The sequence below is a fragment of the Hippocampus comes genome, unplaced genomic scaffold (genome assembly GCF_001891065.2).
Source record: "Hippocampus comes isolate QL1 unplaced genomic scaffold, H_comes_QL1_v1.1 scaffold6, whole genome shotgun sequence".
Classification (NCBI taxonomy): Eukaryota; Metazoa; Chordata; class Actinopteri; order Syngnathiformes; family Syngnathidae; genus Hippocampus; species Hippocampus comes.
The window spans coordinates 1395453-1411893 of NW_017805833.1; the positions used below are offsets into that span (position 1 = coordinate 1395453).

A 16441-nucleotide genomic window follows, 5' to 3' on the forward strand; every position below is an offset into this window, starting at 1 on the left:
TGCCAAGCAAAATAAGTTACATTGTGATTGTTAGCGAGTTAGTTGGTTTAATATTTGCTCAGTCATTTGGATAGTCAACCTGATTACCGGTAGGTGCATGGTTGCTTGTTAGCTAGCTGGCTGGAAAGTTGGCTGGTTAGTAATTTGGTCAGTTAGCTTGCTGGTAAATTGGTTGTTGAGTTAAATAAATGGATGATGATGATCTCATTTTTTTTAATTAGTTGACTGGTTACCGGTAGTTAGTTGGTAAGTCAGTTGCTTAGTTACGATGATTAGTTTGATGATTGATTGGTTGGCTAGATTGTTACATGGTTAATTAGTTGCTTGGTAAATTAGTGATTTATTTAGCTAGAATACAAAGAAAAAAAATAAAAAACAACAACAAAATATTTTTGGTATAGCTATGTTGCCGGGGCCAAGGAAGATCATTGGACGTGCGGACTGAGTAACTGAGTTTCACTTTTAGTTGTGACAGTCTGCCTGCATTGGGGCCAAGCCTAAAAGCGGTTTGTGTGGCCCATTACCACCCCCTTTAGGCTTGGAGTGGCACATCACTATTTTTCAATTATACATACTCAGGCACGTTTGACATTATTATCTTTCTGTGATGAAAGGATTGTATTAGATTGTTAGATTCGGTGTTACCAATGTTGCAAATGGATAAAATGCTCACTCGTTAAAATGGTGCGCCTCTTGCACTGCTCCTCGACATCTCCATGCTTCTTCCCGGAGAGGGTGAAGGGCGTCTCGAACACGAAGCGGTTGATGTTGTGATGCCTCTCAAAGTCTGTCCTTTTGTCCTGCTGTTCCTTCTCGTCGAAGTAAGGCAACACGTACGTCACTTGAATGTACGCAAACTTTGGGTCCAGGTCTTTGGGATTGACCTGATGGAGAAAAGAGGCCGATGAAGCTCTTTGTTACTTTCTATAAATAATGACATCTCTGACCTTATTGGAATCCTGGATCATTTTGACATTATCGGCACCAAATTTGTCAGAGTAGAGTTTCAGCAACCTCTGAGAGATCTCAGACAGCCCAGTCAGCTTCGGCTCCTTGTAGATGAACTCCTTGCTCTCCTCCTCCTCAAAGAAACCCTACCAGTAACACACATATGTACCACAATCTCTATTTCATTACATTATTCCATGTACAGCGCGCCACGTTTTTGCACTTGGGTTACAGTCAGGCTAACAATGTTAAATTCCAAAACTGTATGAGGTATGAACTTCCTGTCTGCTCTCGTTGTTGAGGACAGAAAGCAACTTTTGGATCGGAGGGAGTCAACTGGAGCACAGCAAGCTTTTGACAAACCTTCCAAAGGGTGAGTTGATCAGAGTTAATAGTGGCAAACGGAGAGGAGAGGAGAAAAGTTGTTAGCTAGCAAACAAACAAACAAACAAAAACATGGCAATACTTATGGCAATCTTGATATGGAATATAATCAAAGTAAAAGGAAGAAAAGAGCAGACAGAGAAATTAAGGACGCTAAACTGTTTATATTTAGAATAGTGTCGAGCATTTTGAGGCTCTCGAAGTCCATCGTGGAGATCAAATGAAAATTGTTATCAAACATTCCGCAGCATAATAAATCACTTTCAATATACACTGTATATTATCTGGGCACTTTTCTTCCCGCCGTTGTACTGTACCAACAGGTGTTTCTAAGATGTGTATTTCACTAAGAAGTGAAGTTCAGTACAAGAGCATAAATTTAAATAGTTTGACTTTGATGCCGTCAACCGACATATTCCCAAATGTTTGCTAACATTGTGAATTTACAAACAATAAATGCTTAATTTCTAGTGATGACAAATGAAAAAAAGACATTATATTTTACGTTTGGAAACAAAGCATGGATTTTTTTTTTTTTTTTTACTTGGAAGATTGCCACTTCAATATTAGGCCAGAACTAATTCAACAATGACGAAACACATTCGGTTGACGGGACGCACAGCAAGAGTCCCCTCACCTGTCCATAGAAAGCTACGCGGTAGTAGCGTCCGAACAGCCGTTTCTCTGAGTTCACCACCTCTGTCACCTTCAGGTAAGAACGATGGATATCGTAGTAAAGCTCTGACAGTCTCTGCGGAGACAAACACGGCTATTAAAGCTAACGCACTGCTTTTCAAACTTTTAACTTCGATAAATACATATAAATTATAACAGAACTTTCATGAACAAATGAATTGTACTGAAAGCAAAATTAACCCACAAAAGTATACACAATTCAATGTTACTGCAGTTCACAAAATTGATCGAAATAACAAAAATGAAAATTGAAAAAGCATTTTCGAAAAAATAAAATAAAAACAAGCATTTTTTCGTCAAAAAAACGATCACTAAATCTGCATTGCACGCTTTACAAAACTAACCAAAATTATAGAAACTGTGCTTTGTTTTCATCCTTGTCAATTAATTTCTAAATATCTATCTATCTATATCGACATTGATACATCCGTCACTTTTTCTAATCCTGCAAGTAACCAATACCTCATATTCAACAATTAAAACTAATACTAAAACTAATAACAACTAAACTACAATGAGGCATTTTCCAAAAAAGAAAAACTAGCAAAGCTGCTGTAAAAAAATAACTACATTAAAAAATAAAATAAAATCCTAAACTACTATAACCCTGGCACAGTTTACATTAAATTCGGTGATTCTTCACATATCACTAGAGGGAGCCCATGTACCACTAAAATCACTACTCGAGATAATGATCATACCTTGAAGTCTCTCCTTTTCTCAAAAACAACAATGACAGGTTTGTTGATATCGGCTATGAGCTCGTGTCTCTCCGACTTCCACAGGTAATCCACACACAGCTCCAGCTGATCCACCAAGGTGTCCTACACACCAAGTACGTTTCCATTAAAAGTAGACTGGCGGTCGGAAAAGGTAAGCAGCCTTGAGCTAAAACTGACCTCAGTATAGGGGGTGTCTTGTGTACCCGTGTCTTCCTTCATGGCTCCCTCCTCTTTGACGTTAGGGCTGATGCACATGAAGGCCGCCCAGCCCAGAGAAAACGATGCTGGGGTTGTAACAAGAATGAAAAGGATCTCAGGGTGGGCTTACAGTTCATTAAAAGAAGCACACCATACAGGATGACTGGATTACACCACAATGACTCGATTTCCTTAGATAGAGTAGCAAGGAGTACGGCATTCGACGCAGCATCAACATCCTGCTGTCAACTGAAATTGACGTCCAAGTGCTGTCTAGCTCAGACGTCATGTGACAAAACCCAGAAAACATTTGAGCCGTGGCATTCGCAATGCGAGTCCGAGGGCATTTTGACGTCAATTTCAGTGGACAGCGGAGGCACTAAAATGTCAGTCTCCTGAGATGGCTGAACGTGGGTGGATTCATCTGCTTAATTCTTATTCTGAAAAATGTAATATTATTCAGAATACTGTGTTTAGATTAGTTTGGGCACATAGCTTGTGCTCCCATTTAATGAGGGAAAAAAAGAACTCCATAATATTACACCTTGTAAATACAGAGTAATTGTGAAATAAGGGATTTTACAGTTTTTGCCACATTTTATGCTTCAGTTTCTGTTTTTTCTGTTGTGCGCGCCTTGCCAACCTGGGCGTAACATAATACAGCGCATATGTAGATATCACACATGGAGCTGGTCACAGCTCTCTGTAAGCTACAATATTATTTGGTCAGTTTTCACAAAGAGGATACATTGAAAAAAAGTCCCGGTACTTCACTTTCGTGCTTCGCATGATTAAAAGTTGGGAGAATCACGTAATGTCCTATTCTTTTCCTTGAAAATATTCAAATAATATGTACATGTCCGAGTTAAGAAAATTCAAAGAATCCCAAGGGTTTCTTATGCCTGTGAGCATGATTATATTATCCATCCATGTGTGTTGCTCCACCGTTTGTGTTCAAGTATCTAATGCTTAATAGGAGAAACCACCACTACAACAATGCTCATAGTTAGCCTTTCTATGGCATTTTACATGGTGTGGTAGCATTAACCTGGCGGAATTTTGGCAGGGAACATTAGGTGGTTTGGTTCAATACATAACGTGCATTTGTTACTTGTTTTATGTTCAGTTTGACGGTAAACTTGCAAACCTTTGAGGTGGTGTATATCACTAGGGGATTTTTGATATTTACTGGACATCCTCTGCGAATACCAAACACATGGGAGTCCATCTATACAGGGCAGGCATCTATTTGAGGTGCTGGGCTTGTCAGTGCAAGTGGATGATGTAATCGGCGATTAATTGAGGCATGGGGATACGAGAGCAGTGGCCACGCACAATTTGAGCAAAATGTTATCGGTTCTTTGTAGGAACTGTGACGGCCCGACTTGTTGCCTTTCCTCGAAAGCATCGACGTCCACCTGTTGAACACATCACGACATTTGCTCCTATCATCCCCTTCTCCGGCATCACAAAGTCCTGACTGACCCAAACATCCCCAGGCCCACACACTCACTGTCTTGGTCTCGGGAGGTGGTTAGTAAGGAGCTACATTTAAAGACAGGACTTTCTTCAGGGGACACGCTGGATATCCGGGCCTTGTCTGCTCTCCAGTAGCCTGTTTGGTGGGAGAGGAGGAGGAGTGGGAGGAGGGGGAGGAAGTAGGTTTACATTTTTTTTTTTTTAAATGTCCACAAGCAGAGAGGCAGCTTGTGTTCATCGCATGCATGCAAGGCATGCAAAACTACACCGGGTTAAAATGGAAAAAGAATGGACACAGGGAAAAGGTGACATGCAATATGTTAGTCGAGCAATTCTAGAGGAAGTCAGCAGTTATGGAATGACAGAACTTTACTCGCTTGGGGATCCATTTTCATTCTCTGTCAAGTCCGACATTCAAATTTTTTCAATGCAAACAGAACGCAAGCGTCTACGCCAACTTCCCGCAACGAGAATGACACGATCGCACCACCTTGCAGTAACCATGTTAGCAAAGACAGAGAAAAATGGTTAGGTGATCATGACTTCTATTTTAGAAGTGACCATGTCTGAAAAGAGAGAAATGTCATATGAACAAAACTATTGAGACATACCTCTAAATCACTCGGTCAATTAATCCATCAATCATTCCAACAAGGTTTGGACTCGGACTGCTGATTGTCCTTTCAGAGTAATTCTTTAGAATTTTAAGTAGGACTGAACATTTCATTGAATGTAATTCCACATCGCAATGTAGTAGAATACAAAATTCAAATCACAAAGGCTGTAATTTGTCACAGACCTGATCTCAACCCCATCAAACCTCACCAAAATGACCACAAAGAGACTTCCCGGATGACCGGAAGCTGTTCAACTTCATATGTTCACGTCCTGTTTGGTGTCCCAATACTTTTGTTCACGTGGCGCGCGTGTGCAAGAGCATACATTGACAAAGCATGCTGCAAGAAAGCTTTTGCAGGAATGGGTGCGCACTCACCTCTTCTCTTAAGGGACTCGGCAATCAGAGCAGAGATGTGTATGTAGCACATGGCGGCCTATGGGAGGTGGAGGATTGGGGAGGGGGGGGGGGAGATAAGAGATGCATGAATCAGCATTCAAATCCAACTTGAATGACTTCTACCCATCTTTTTCCATTCTTGAGCAATCAGCATTACAAAATGGCTAAGTTTCATGGAAATGGCGATTCCTGGGCAAAAAACGGAGAAAAAGAGCTTTTTGTAAAAGCATGCATTTCAATCACGTGAGGCACCACTGCCACCTACTGGTCGCTTTTTTACATAATTTACAATGCAAACGGCTTATTCTCATTCACAGATTGCATCAGACCTTCCTCCTCTCTATGATGCAAAAAAAAAGACTTAGACGTACAAGTACGTCCTTGGTAGGCGGGGCCTAATTTTAAAAAGACGTACAAGTACGTCTTGTGGAATGAAAGAGTTAAACACATCGATTTTTGGAGTGCGCGAGAAAGCCAGAGTACCCGGAGAAAACCCACACAAGAGAACACACACACTCCACATAGGAGAAGAATTAAAAAAGTACCTCGGAGAGATCGCCGTTGCGGACGTGGACCTTAGCCATACTCTCCAGCCAGGTGCGCCGTAGCTCGGGCGTGCTAGCGTATGAGTTGGCCAAACTGTATTGAAGGTCTACCAGCATCTCCGGGTCCTTCTCGTGCTCCTTCATCTGCGCCGTGGCCATCAGCACCGTCCTGACTCGCTTGGTCAGGTCTTTGACCTCGGCCGGGAAGGGAGAATTCTGCAGAAAGACCAAAGCTGATGATGTCGTGCACCAAACGGCTGGCGGTCACAGAATTACTAACATCATTATATTTGGAAGAGTAAATGACCTGCACCAAGGCCAGATATTGTTTTTTTTTTTTTTCCTCACAACTCGCTACTCTGGCAATATGAAATGAGCCTCACGGGACCATATTTACTTACAGAAAACACTGAGCCACGTGACGTCGTTTTTTTGTTTGTTTTTTTGGGGGTGGAGGGGTCGCACATCACTCGACATCATGCTTTTTGCGCATGCATGTCACATCACGGTTATATTGCGCTCACATTAGAAGTCACTTTTTTTTGTAACATGAACAAGTACACAAAAAGATTGTATTTAACAAAAAAATCCGAAATGGGCTTCACAACCTGCAGTGTGAATGCAGCATATGGCCTAGACTCTTCCTCATCCCCCCCTACTCCAAATTGAACCAATTTTGATGGAGCTGGCACCACAATCACGGAACCACCAGAGATTCTCTGGCAAATCACATGGCAGTAAAATATTCGATTTGAGGGGCTTCACCTTGAGTGGAGCATCTCCATTGGCAAAGTTATTAACAATGGCAAGCGACTGCTGAAATCTCGAGCCTCCAATGCCAGCGTCGGCTATCAACTGACTCACTGCCTTGATCACCTAAAAGCGGTTGAGAAAAGAAGACACATTTATTCACAATTGCACTTGAGGGGAGAAAACAAAATACTTTTTTTTGGCACACGAACCTGAAGATGCGAGCGCACTATCGACTTTCCCTTAGTAAACTCAAAGTTCTTTCTCATGACAAAATAGAGCAGCGCCGCCGCCTCCGTCTGGGTGGAACTGGAGCGATGGTTGCAGCATTTGAGGATCTCGTAACACAGGCAGCCACAAAGATCCGCCTTGCCTTGGAAGAACGCGCTGGGGAACTAACAGGAAGAGAGTGGAAGGAAAAAAAAAATGTCACCTGTGGTCTGTTACAGGGGATCAACGTGCCGGCATAAGACACCTTTTGTACAAAGAGCCTGAGTGCAGCAAAGATGTGGCGAAGGGTGGCGGTTGATTGGTTGATTTGAAAGAAGAGCAGGTAGGTGTCCAGCACCTTCTTCATCAGTGCGTTCTGTCCGTCATCAAGCAGCAGTTGTTTCTGGAATTTTGCAAGGAGTGTCAACAACTTTGAAAAGGTTGGTTGCTTTTCCACCAGGGGGCATTATTACATCAAGGATTAACCTCAACATGCTCACGTTTAGCAATCTGTGAAGATGCCATAAAATGAAAAGTGCAGTACTTGCATTTGAATTTCAAAAATATATTTTCCACTTTTGTTTTTATTCATATTTATATTGCCAACTGGACACATGAGGGCTGGCACTTGCACTTAAAAGGAACCAAGAATTAAGTAGCATACGTTACAAAAAGATACAGTTATAAAGTAAACAAATATAATGTGAAAAGTTAAGACAGTTTGTGCATCATAATTCATAGTGGGCATTCTGCTGCCCCTTCCGGTGTAATCGCCTTTGCCACAAGGGGGCAGTATACTTCATACATAAATGCTGTCCACCTCAAGGGAAGACGGGCACAACAGCTCAAACTAGCTTCAGTAATATTAGTTGTTTTGAAGAGGATAAAAAAAGATATGCCTGTGCGTACTGTGATATCGTCTGTCTATATCTTGTTGCACCGTTTGTGTTCAAATATCTGTTGCTTAATGGGTCATAAATATCATGGCATCTATTCTGTGTCTAAAGCGGTTTGCTTTGTGTGTCAGCAATAAGCTAACGGGCCTACATAAGGCCCATATGTTTTAGTTAAAATACACAAACTGTAATTCTCTTTGTTCTATGTTTAGTTGGACAGCAAACTTCCAACCGGGAGTGGCATTACACATCTTGAAGTAATCACTTGCTCTCTTTTTGGAAGAATTTGCTCAGTATCTGGCAAACTGCGTGCTAATTGAGAAGTTTGCTGCCACCAGCTTAATGTCAGAACTTATTTTGCATAGTCAGTGCACATTTACTGTCGCGCCACTCTCTGTTCCTACGATATCCACAAAAAACATGTTTTAAGCAACTTCCAAGAATTGTGTTTTCACAATAAACTTTCTTTATTGGGGCGCATGTAAATAGACTGAATTATGCAGCATACCAATGTAATGTGCCTCCTAAGAAGGACAAGGAACTAGTTTTCGCTGATTTCTGCTTTGCTAAACCCTTTCATGCACCCTGTAACCATTATAACATGATAAGCTGTCGACTGCAGTAACCGTTGTCCCTCAAAGGGTTAATGCTAGACTGGCCTTGGGCTTGAGTGAGTTTAGACTGAAGAAACAAAGGTTTTAATGACTCCAATGTTTTCTATGTGACAGTGTACCGTGTCATTTCAGGACATGTGGCGTGAACAGGAAAACACACCTTGTGATGATGCACAAAGAGCTCCAAAACATCGAGCACAGTGAGCGCCACCTCAGTGGACAAATTAGCTTCAACATCAGTGGGACTCAGATTGTCCCCATCTTGGATAGTCCCATCTAGATACAGAAAGTGGACTTTAATGACGTGAATAACATTTTATTCACTGTTTGTTGGAAATGCCCTACCGGTTTCCATCATCTGCAGCAGTTTGGGGTTGGTGAGGGCGTTTTTGCCCCGGATGATGGGCATAGTTTGGGAGCGTGCCTGTCGGTGACCGTCCCCTCCGGAGGAGGCCATCCTGGTGGAATGAGAAGCAGAAATTGTTGTGTGGATTGCATTGATCTGCAACCTGCAAATACTCTCACTGGTCTATTCATTAAGCACACTAGAATAATCCATTGAAATAAAGAAAAAAAAAAGAACAGCTACCAGTACGTAAAAATGGTTGCTACAGTCTATTAGCACATGTGGAGCAACAACAAATCACACCAAACAATGGGAAGCATGCTCAGAACACTTACACGTGACATCAATATTTATGTGGCGATCACCTCGCTGATGAATAAATACAATAAATATATATTTAAGATTGATTTTGCTTGCAGTACAAGTTTTCTTTTCTGTTTTTGTAGCTTTCAGGACAATTCAAGTGCTGTGTTCATTGTGGCTCAAGCGGTAAGAGGCTGGTTACCATTGAGGGAGGAGGCTTGAGGGCTGGGAGGGATGGTTAGGGACCTTCAGGGTGCCATTGGCGTGGGTGGACTGGGCCAGCTTTAGCGCCGCTGCTAGCTTCCTGTTCACGAGCCAATGACATCACAGCTAACATTAGTAGGGCTTATTAGTGAATATCATGCTACGTGTGACAAAACATCTGTGTGGTGCAAATAGGACGCGGAATCTGCAGCTTTGTCAAAACACTGTCTTAAATTAAGGCTGAGAAAAGGCTGAGGGTTCTTTTTTTTTTTACCTAAGGTTTTACTGGAATTAGTCCACAGTAACAATGGGTAGTTATAATGACTCTTTCAAGTATGTAAGTGGTGAGTATAGAGAACTGGGAATGACATTAATAAAGTGCATGGCAGGGGACAAGTGAATACCAGTTAAACTGGACAACAGCGCAGCTCAGTAACCTGATCCCTTTGAACAGATGTTTAAAATGCACAGCGGTGCTGTTTGATGCCTGAATGAAGCCAGATCACACTTGAATGCAAAAAAATAAAAAATACTAACAATAATTAATCAAAAAATAGTGCTTGGTCAGATGAATGGAAAGACAAATGGAGTGCAGCAAGCCACGAGGTTGAAGAGAACATGCGCATACCGGCCACAATATTAGATACACTTTTGATTTAAATTATCCTTCCGTGAATAATAAAATGTACGTTTATCACCAACACTATCATTTGATCATCGAGTCGATGTCGATGGATTGTTGTACCTCTCGTCAAAATACGACAAACACCACAATAATACGCATATTCAATTAATTCCTCTCTCAGAATGTCAATAAAAACTGCTCATGATTATCCTTGCCGAGGCACAACTTTTGATGAAAAACAATGTAGTTGTACCAAATGTTGTGGCCAGTGAGGGTACATACAGCATGCGTCTATCACATATGCAAAATAGGGGACATGATCACTTGACGTGAAGACAATCCATCAGTGCACAGTCACTGACGAGGCATGCGGGCGGGAACACGGATAGAACATTATTACAGTGATGCATGCCTGTACTATGCACATGTGAAAAAAAAACAAAACAGCAATTCAATCATAGCTTGAATTAATAACCGACTGGTTGACATATAGCTTGTCTGGAAACACTGCCAATGTAATGCCGGCGCGGCAACTTCAAGGGGCGCCTTGCACTGAAACATGCGAGCATCAAACGGTGCCAGCAGCGAGGCAGACACAGGGTGTGCTCTCCCCCCTCGGCTCGCTATCACAGACCAATGTTAAGTAGCTCACAGGCTCCCTGACAGGCTGCGCCACATCTGAGAGTGAGCTCGGCTTCCAGCTATCTTTACTCTCTTAATGCTCTCGCGCGGTATAAGCCGCGTGTTCCCTTCAGCCTGCATGGTATCGTCGAGAGTGAGAGCTAATTTAATTAGCCGGTATGGAACCAGAAGATGGAGGGAGGGCTGCCAGTGGCTCGGTTCCAGTAGTCTTGCAAACACACACACAGAGTCGGGGAGAACAACCCCCACGGTGCACTTGCCAAATACTACACGACCATATCCAGCTGCGTTTCACACAAGAGCGAGACGCCCCTCCCCGTTTTCATTCCTCGTCTCGAGTGTGCACAGGAATACGCGGCGCACATTAGTGTTCCTGCTTCACCTGTGTTTGTACGCGCCGCATGAATAATACATGTTCGGGTCGACATGTGTATGTATGTCGACTTAATGAGGCGACGGAATATGTGCAGTGTTGTTGCAATGAAAAAGGAGTCGTACCTGGCGATGTGGCGTTTGCCCATGAACCTGAAGTGCTGTAGGCAGAGCCTAAAGAAAAGGAAAATAGACACAAAAAAAAAGCCCCCCCCCCCCACGCAATTACAATGTATTGCTTCAAAACTGAGCTCAAAGCTGAGCACACAAGTTCATTTCAAGCATTTCTGGAGTGGCCTCTGTGCCCTCATTTACATGTTTTCAATTAGTCTGCCACCGCGGAATCCAACTCTTCTTGCATTCTCTGAGTGCACTCGACAATGAAGAAAGAGAAGCCCTTACTCTAATATTTTGAAGAAATCCGAGATCTCTTGGTGGATGGCCCGGTGCCAGTAAGAAACCAGCACATCTGAAGAAGACAAAAGAACAATAAAAAAGAAAATGAAAAAAAAAATGTGTAGATGCCATTGGAGTCGGTCGCACTTGTTCTAAATCATGGTCATGTCTTTTAACCAGAAGAATAAAGTCGAAAGATGAGTATAAATTCATCAATAAATCTTGATTAGTTTGTTTCCGTTTCAATTTCATTCTTCTTCTTTTTGCATACATGTTCCAAATAAAAATATTCAATCCATAAACGTCATTTTAACATAAATATGAAGATAAAGTATTGGCTAGTTTGCCACAGTATTACAGTGCTGTATTTTCATTGTATTTTCAGTGTGGCTCTTCCATACCTTGGTAGGAAGGAGCAAACATCACACTTAGCAAACTGACCAGAGTCTGAGACTGAACTGGCTCATCAATAATCAGCATTTGGACTTTCCTTCTTACCTTCAGATATGGTTTTCATAATGTGCAGGAAGCACATGAGGAGGCTGCGCGTCTCCGCCTGGTCCAGCTTGTCACAGCGAGACCCGTAGCCGATGAGCGACTGGGGCCGAGCAAACTGAGCACACACGTACGTGAGGAAACACGCTCAAAATACAGCAATAGATGAAGCATCACGATACGGAGAGACCATTTGAAAAAGTTTCAAAACGCACCTTTGAAACACATTGCACACATAACTGAAGAGGTCGCGCGGAAAAAAAAAAATGCTTGCATAAAACGGATAGAAATGACTGAATCTGTGTGTGTGTGTGTGTGTGTGTGATGTACACCAATAAGAGGTGGGGGCAGGATGGGTTGGTGTTACATTGAAAAGAATGGAAATGCTAATTATCCGTTCCGGCCTCTGCCCCGCCCACCAAAAAATACTGTACATTGGTTGTTCTTCGCAGAGGATAAAGGATGTATGCCTAAATATTGTGGCATCGTTTGTCTTTGTGTGTTTCTCTGCTGTTATTGCACCTTGACAATGCCTTTCATTCGCACATTTATGTTGTTTTGCATTGTTTGCTAGCATTAGCCTAAACAGACCGCCGGAAGTTATTTTGCTTAATGACAAGATTTTCATTGGCAGGTGAACCATGATCCAGCCGGGCAACACTGGATGACGACGTCAGGATTAAAAGTAGAAATCAAGGAGAACTTTTTGAAACTTTCGACAAGGTGATAACACTCACAGAGGTATTGATTGAACACTATCTTTATTGTTGCGGTTGTAGTTTGCAGTGGTGTAGAACCCCACTGCATCAAACTGAAACCGCAGCGGTAAGCAGGAGGGCACATGGGGCATTTTTTTTGCCATTAATGTGTCAATAAAATGCACTCGAGGCAATCTGCTGCCTAAATGGCATGGCGCAGCATGGATAAAAGTGTGCATTGAGAAAAAAAAAAACATTGCAAAACGGTTGAGTGGGTGAATCAAATATGTGCAGCTGAATGAATATGAGGTACAGTAAATCTCTGTGTTATGCTGTTCCATAATTTAAAAAAAAAGTATTTTGCTACTCCTGCTCTAACTTGGTTTTAGAAAACAAAACCTAAAAAATATTGCTGACTACAGCTTTGTTGGGAGAATGTTTTCCCACTTATTATGTACGCCTTCTGTGAAATTTAATGAAGACCAGCCTGTTTTTTTTGTTTTTTTTAAAGTTCAATAAATCAAACTGAACCTCTATTGCAAATCCACTGAAACGCATCACAACAAGCACTCCTCACCTTCTCACATCCATCCATCTTCTCACTGTTCCTGTCACTGTTGCTGGGGTTGGAGTCCACGCTGATCAGGGAGCCCCGAGACTCGGCCTGGTTGCCCGTCGCAACCGCCAAAGACGAGAAAGCTAGTAGAAGGAAAATGAGGGGGTGTCAGTGACCTCATCCACACATTTTTTTTTTTTTTTTACTTGCAAGAAAATGTTGAGTCTCAGTCCCAAACTACCTGTAATGGAGTTGAGCACCTCTTTGGAGAAGGAGGCATCCACCGAGTTGCCGTGGCGAGTAACAGGGAGCGTCCCTCCGGCCACGCCTCCCCCGACGCTGAGGTCGTCTCGAGAGCCCTGCGAGTCAGTCAGCGAACCTCAGCTTACAGCTTTGTAGTCATACGTGCGCCATGTCCAGTCTACGGGTACTTTACCTGATTACTAGCGGTCAAGTAAATGGGGAAAAGGTCCCTGAGGAAGAAGCGAGGCATGTTGTCCAGGATCAGACCATACAGAGGCAGATAAAGTGAGGCGATCCTTGCCTGCTTCTCCTGGAAATAATCATAAGAAGAACAAAAACACAGTGTTGTACAAAAGTCCTAAACCACCAGTGCACCAGGACCTAATTTTTAGACATTTTTATCAATGATATGATTTAAATAAATAAATAAATAAATAGACTAAAATGCGGCTAAAGTAAAGTAATTTTTTTGAGGGGGTGTGGGGGGGTTGTTTTTGTTGTCTCGTTGCTCTTATGAGTTACAGTAAAAGTGGTGATATGGTCGTTGAATAAATCTGACATTTTGACATCAAAAAATTATGTCGATTCATCGTGCGTTGAATATCCATCAAAGTAATCATGATTATTCTTTTTTTCCCCCCATAATCATCCAGCCCGAATGAGACATGTTTTGTCTACCTTGGTGGCGTAGCGAGCATCCAGCGAGTGTTTGGCCATGAGGGTCTTGAGTGTGGCCAAAGCCAGGTGCCTGAGGTCCTGCTCGTCCTGCAGGGCCAGCCCCAGTTCTCGTAATAAGAGGCCCGTGAGAAAGTGCTTCCTGCAGAACTCGCCGGTCAGATTGTACTCTGGCACAGAGGCTGAAATATAACGCACACACGCACACGCACACGCACACACACACACACACACACACACACACACACACACACACACACACACACACACAGACATTTTTGCTTTGCATAAGCGACTCCATTATCAAACAAATACAGTGATCCCTCGCTTATCGCGGTTAATGGGGACCAGAACCCCCCGCGAAAGAGAAAAATCCACGAAGTAGGTGCCCGCCCCCCCATACAAGTATATGTACATGTGAATGAGTATATATAATATTTATAAGGCAAAATGTAATGATATACAGTACATGAATGTAGAAGTAAATGTTTGTAGTCATTAACATTACTTAATGCTATATACTAATCGATATGTACTTGTATAAGATGTCTAAGTTAGGATAGATTAGTGTATAAATAACAAAATACAGTAAACATAAATATGAAATTTACATGTAGTACTGTATATGTTGCTTTATTGTGACTCGCTGTTGTTTTGCTGACTTTCACTGCCTCTCGCGGACCTTTTGCGGCATTTTCGCGATGCGCTTAAACCGCGATAAGTGAACCAAAAAGTAGCAAGGGATCACTGTATGTTAATCGAGAAAATAACTAATGTTTCCCTAAATTGTACTTTCTATCATGTTTTGGACACCCAAACAAGAGTGCACATATTTACCATGAGTGCTTTGTGGCTCTGGGGATGCATGGTCTGATATGGAAATATACATGACGAAAGAGGTGACAGGGTAGGGAAGAGAGAGACAGCTCGTTACCATAACAGACAAATGAAAGTGGGGATGTGATTGAAAACACAAACGGGTCAACGGCCCCATGAATTACCTGTGATGCGAGCCGAGGGCAGAGGCAGGCTGAGGGGGATGTAGTGCTCGTGGTTGCACACCTCTCTCAGGAACTCAAACTTGAGCTCGCACAACACCTGTAAAACACAAAACAGATTACATTCACGGCACAAAGAGAATTTTGTTGTTGTTGGTGGTGGTGGTGGTGTTGTTTTCAATGATTCTCCGTTGGGGAGTCTACCTTGCTGTCAGTTGCAGTGATCATGTTGATGTAGTTGCTGATTAATTTGAAGGTGAAACCTCGGTCCATCAGGGTGAAGCAACGCTGCGGGGACACAATTCACAACACACTGTAGTTGTTCAGACAAATCAGGGGCTAAAAGTAGAACACTCGCACACGCAGTCGAATGAGATTTAATACCAAAGCAGCATTAAAAAAAAAAAAAAAAGCTCATATTTTCAACTCTGCAGAGTTATAATCGGATTTTGGTTCTATTTGGTTTTAATTCTTTTTTTTTTTTTTTTACAGTAGGTTTCTTGGTTTTTATGAATTTATGCTTCCTTAAGGTTTCATTTTTCACAAGTTTTAGTATTTTATTTATATATGGAATATTTGTGCTGTGCAAGATTAAAAAAAAAATCAAAAGTAGTTTGTCATAAAAATCATTTCAACGACAATTCCCAAATGATTGTCAACCTTGTTTCATCTGTATCGCCGTACAACAATGCAAAAAATAAATACATAAACCACGAAAGCTTTTTTTTAAAGCAGTCCTTTTGATTCAATTTTATTAACCCCCGCACCCCCCAAAAAAACCCGACTAGTGGCCAATCCTGGGTTTACTCAACTGTCAACGTCGCCAGCTCCCTCACGACCCAAATGAGAACGAGCGCGACAGAATACGGACGACTCAAGTAAAATCCCACCTTGACAAAAGCTGCCACAGCTGAGTTGGCGCTACGTGACTCCTCTGTCAGGTCTTTGTACTTCCAGAAGATATGTTCTGACACCTTTTCCACCAGAGTCTCCACACGGTTCTGGTAGGATGAGGGGAAACGCTGCGGCCTGGGGAGCTGCCGCGAACGGACGGAATATCAGTCGGAAATGAACGGTCAAGGAATACGGTATGTAAGACTGCATCAGTACGCCGGCTTACCTTCAATTTGTCTCCGTCAACCAAATGTTGGGCCATGGACTTGACGATGAGTTCAAAGAAGAACCAGGAAAACTGAAAAGAGATGTCGTCGTTGTCGTCCGTACATCTATCGATGTTTAGAAATGCACGATGAAACGCTCGATAACGCCACGAGAGACGAACCTTTAAGACATTCCGAACTGCTGCTTGCTCGTTGCTCTGCAGGTCAAAGGTCATGCCTTTAGCCAACTCCTCGTGCACTGTCCTGAATCCGTGGGCCTCTGACTTGAACACATACTACGCGCGCGCGCGCACGCACGCACACACACACA

At 42.4% G+C, this 16441-nt stretch overlaps 1 protein-coding gene across 7 annotated transcripts in view; it reads right to left on the reverse strand.

The window, feature by feature from the left end:
- The window catches only part of dock10 (dedicator of cytokinesis 10), a 63363-nt gene that overhangs the window by 2488 nt on the left and 44434 nt on the right, over nucleotides 1-16441 (reverse strand). For 5 of the 7 annotated variants that reach the window (XM_019887615.1, XM_019887613.1, XM_019887617.1 and 2 more), the window contains exons 26-52: nucleotides 16293-16406; nucleotides 16131-16202; nucleotides 15901-16047; nucleotides 15215-15298; nucleotides 15014-15110; nucleotides 14850-14882; nucleotides 14016-14194; nucleotides 13531-13647; nucleotides 13336-13453; nucleotides 13116-13237; nucleotides 11844-11958; nucleotides 11352-11418; nucleotides 11076-11123; nucleotides 9309-9410; nucleotides 8803-8915; nucleotides 8618-8733; nucleotides 7213-7350; nucleotides 6950-7132; nucleotides 6753-6863; nucleotides 5988-6203; nucleotides 5422-5479; nucleotides 4462-4563; nucleotides 2928-3034; nucleotides 2730-2852; nucleotides 1970-2083; nucleotides 948-1094; nucleotides 674-884 (exon numbers count right to left, since the gene is read on the reverse strand). In XM_019887615.1, the coding sequence (XP_019743174.1) occupies nucleotides 674-884; nucleotides 948-1094; nucleotides 1970-2083; nucleotides 2730-2852; nucleotides 2928-3034; nucleotides 4462-4563; nucleotides 5422-5479; nucleotides 5988-6203; nucleotides 6753-6863; nucleotides 6950-7132; nucleotides 7213-7350; nucleotides 8618-8733; nucleotides 8803-8915; nucleotides 9309-9410; nucleotides 11076-11123; nucleotides 11352-11418; nucleotides 11844-11958; nucleotides 13116-13237; nucleotides 13336-13453; nucleotides 13531-13647; nucleotides 14016-14194; nucleotides 14850-14882; nucleotides 15014-15110; nucleotides 15215-15298; nucleotides 15901-16047; nucleotides 16131-16202; nucleotides 16293-16406 (3154 nt within the window). The remainder of the gene's footprint in view (nucleotides 1-673; nucleotides 885-947; nucleotides 1095-1969; nucleotides 2084-2729; nucleotides 2853-2927; nucleotides 3035-4461; nucleotides 4564-5421; nucleotides 5480-5987; nucleotides 6204-6752; nucleotides 6864-6949; nucleotides 7133-7212; nucleotides 7351-8617; nucleotides 8734-8802; nucleotides 8916-9308; nucleotides 9411-11075; nucleotides 11124-11351; nucleotides 11419-11843; nucleotides 11959-13115; nucleotides 13238-13335; nucleotides 13454-13530; nucleotides 13648-14015; nucleotides 14195-14849; nucleotides 14883-15013; nucleotides 15111-15214; nucleotides 15299-15900; nucleotides 16048-16130; nucleotides 16203-16292; nucleotides 16407-16441) is intronic. The other 2 variants (XM_019887614.1, XM_019887618.1) reach the window with 2 other exon arrangements.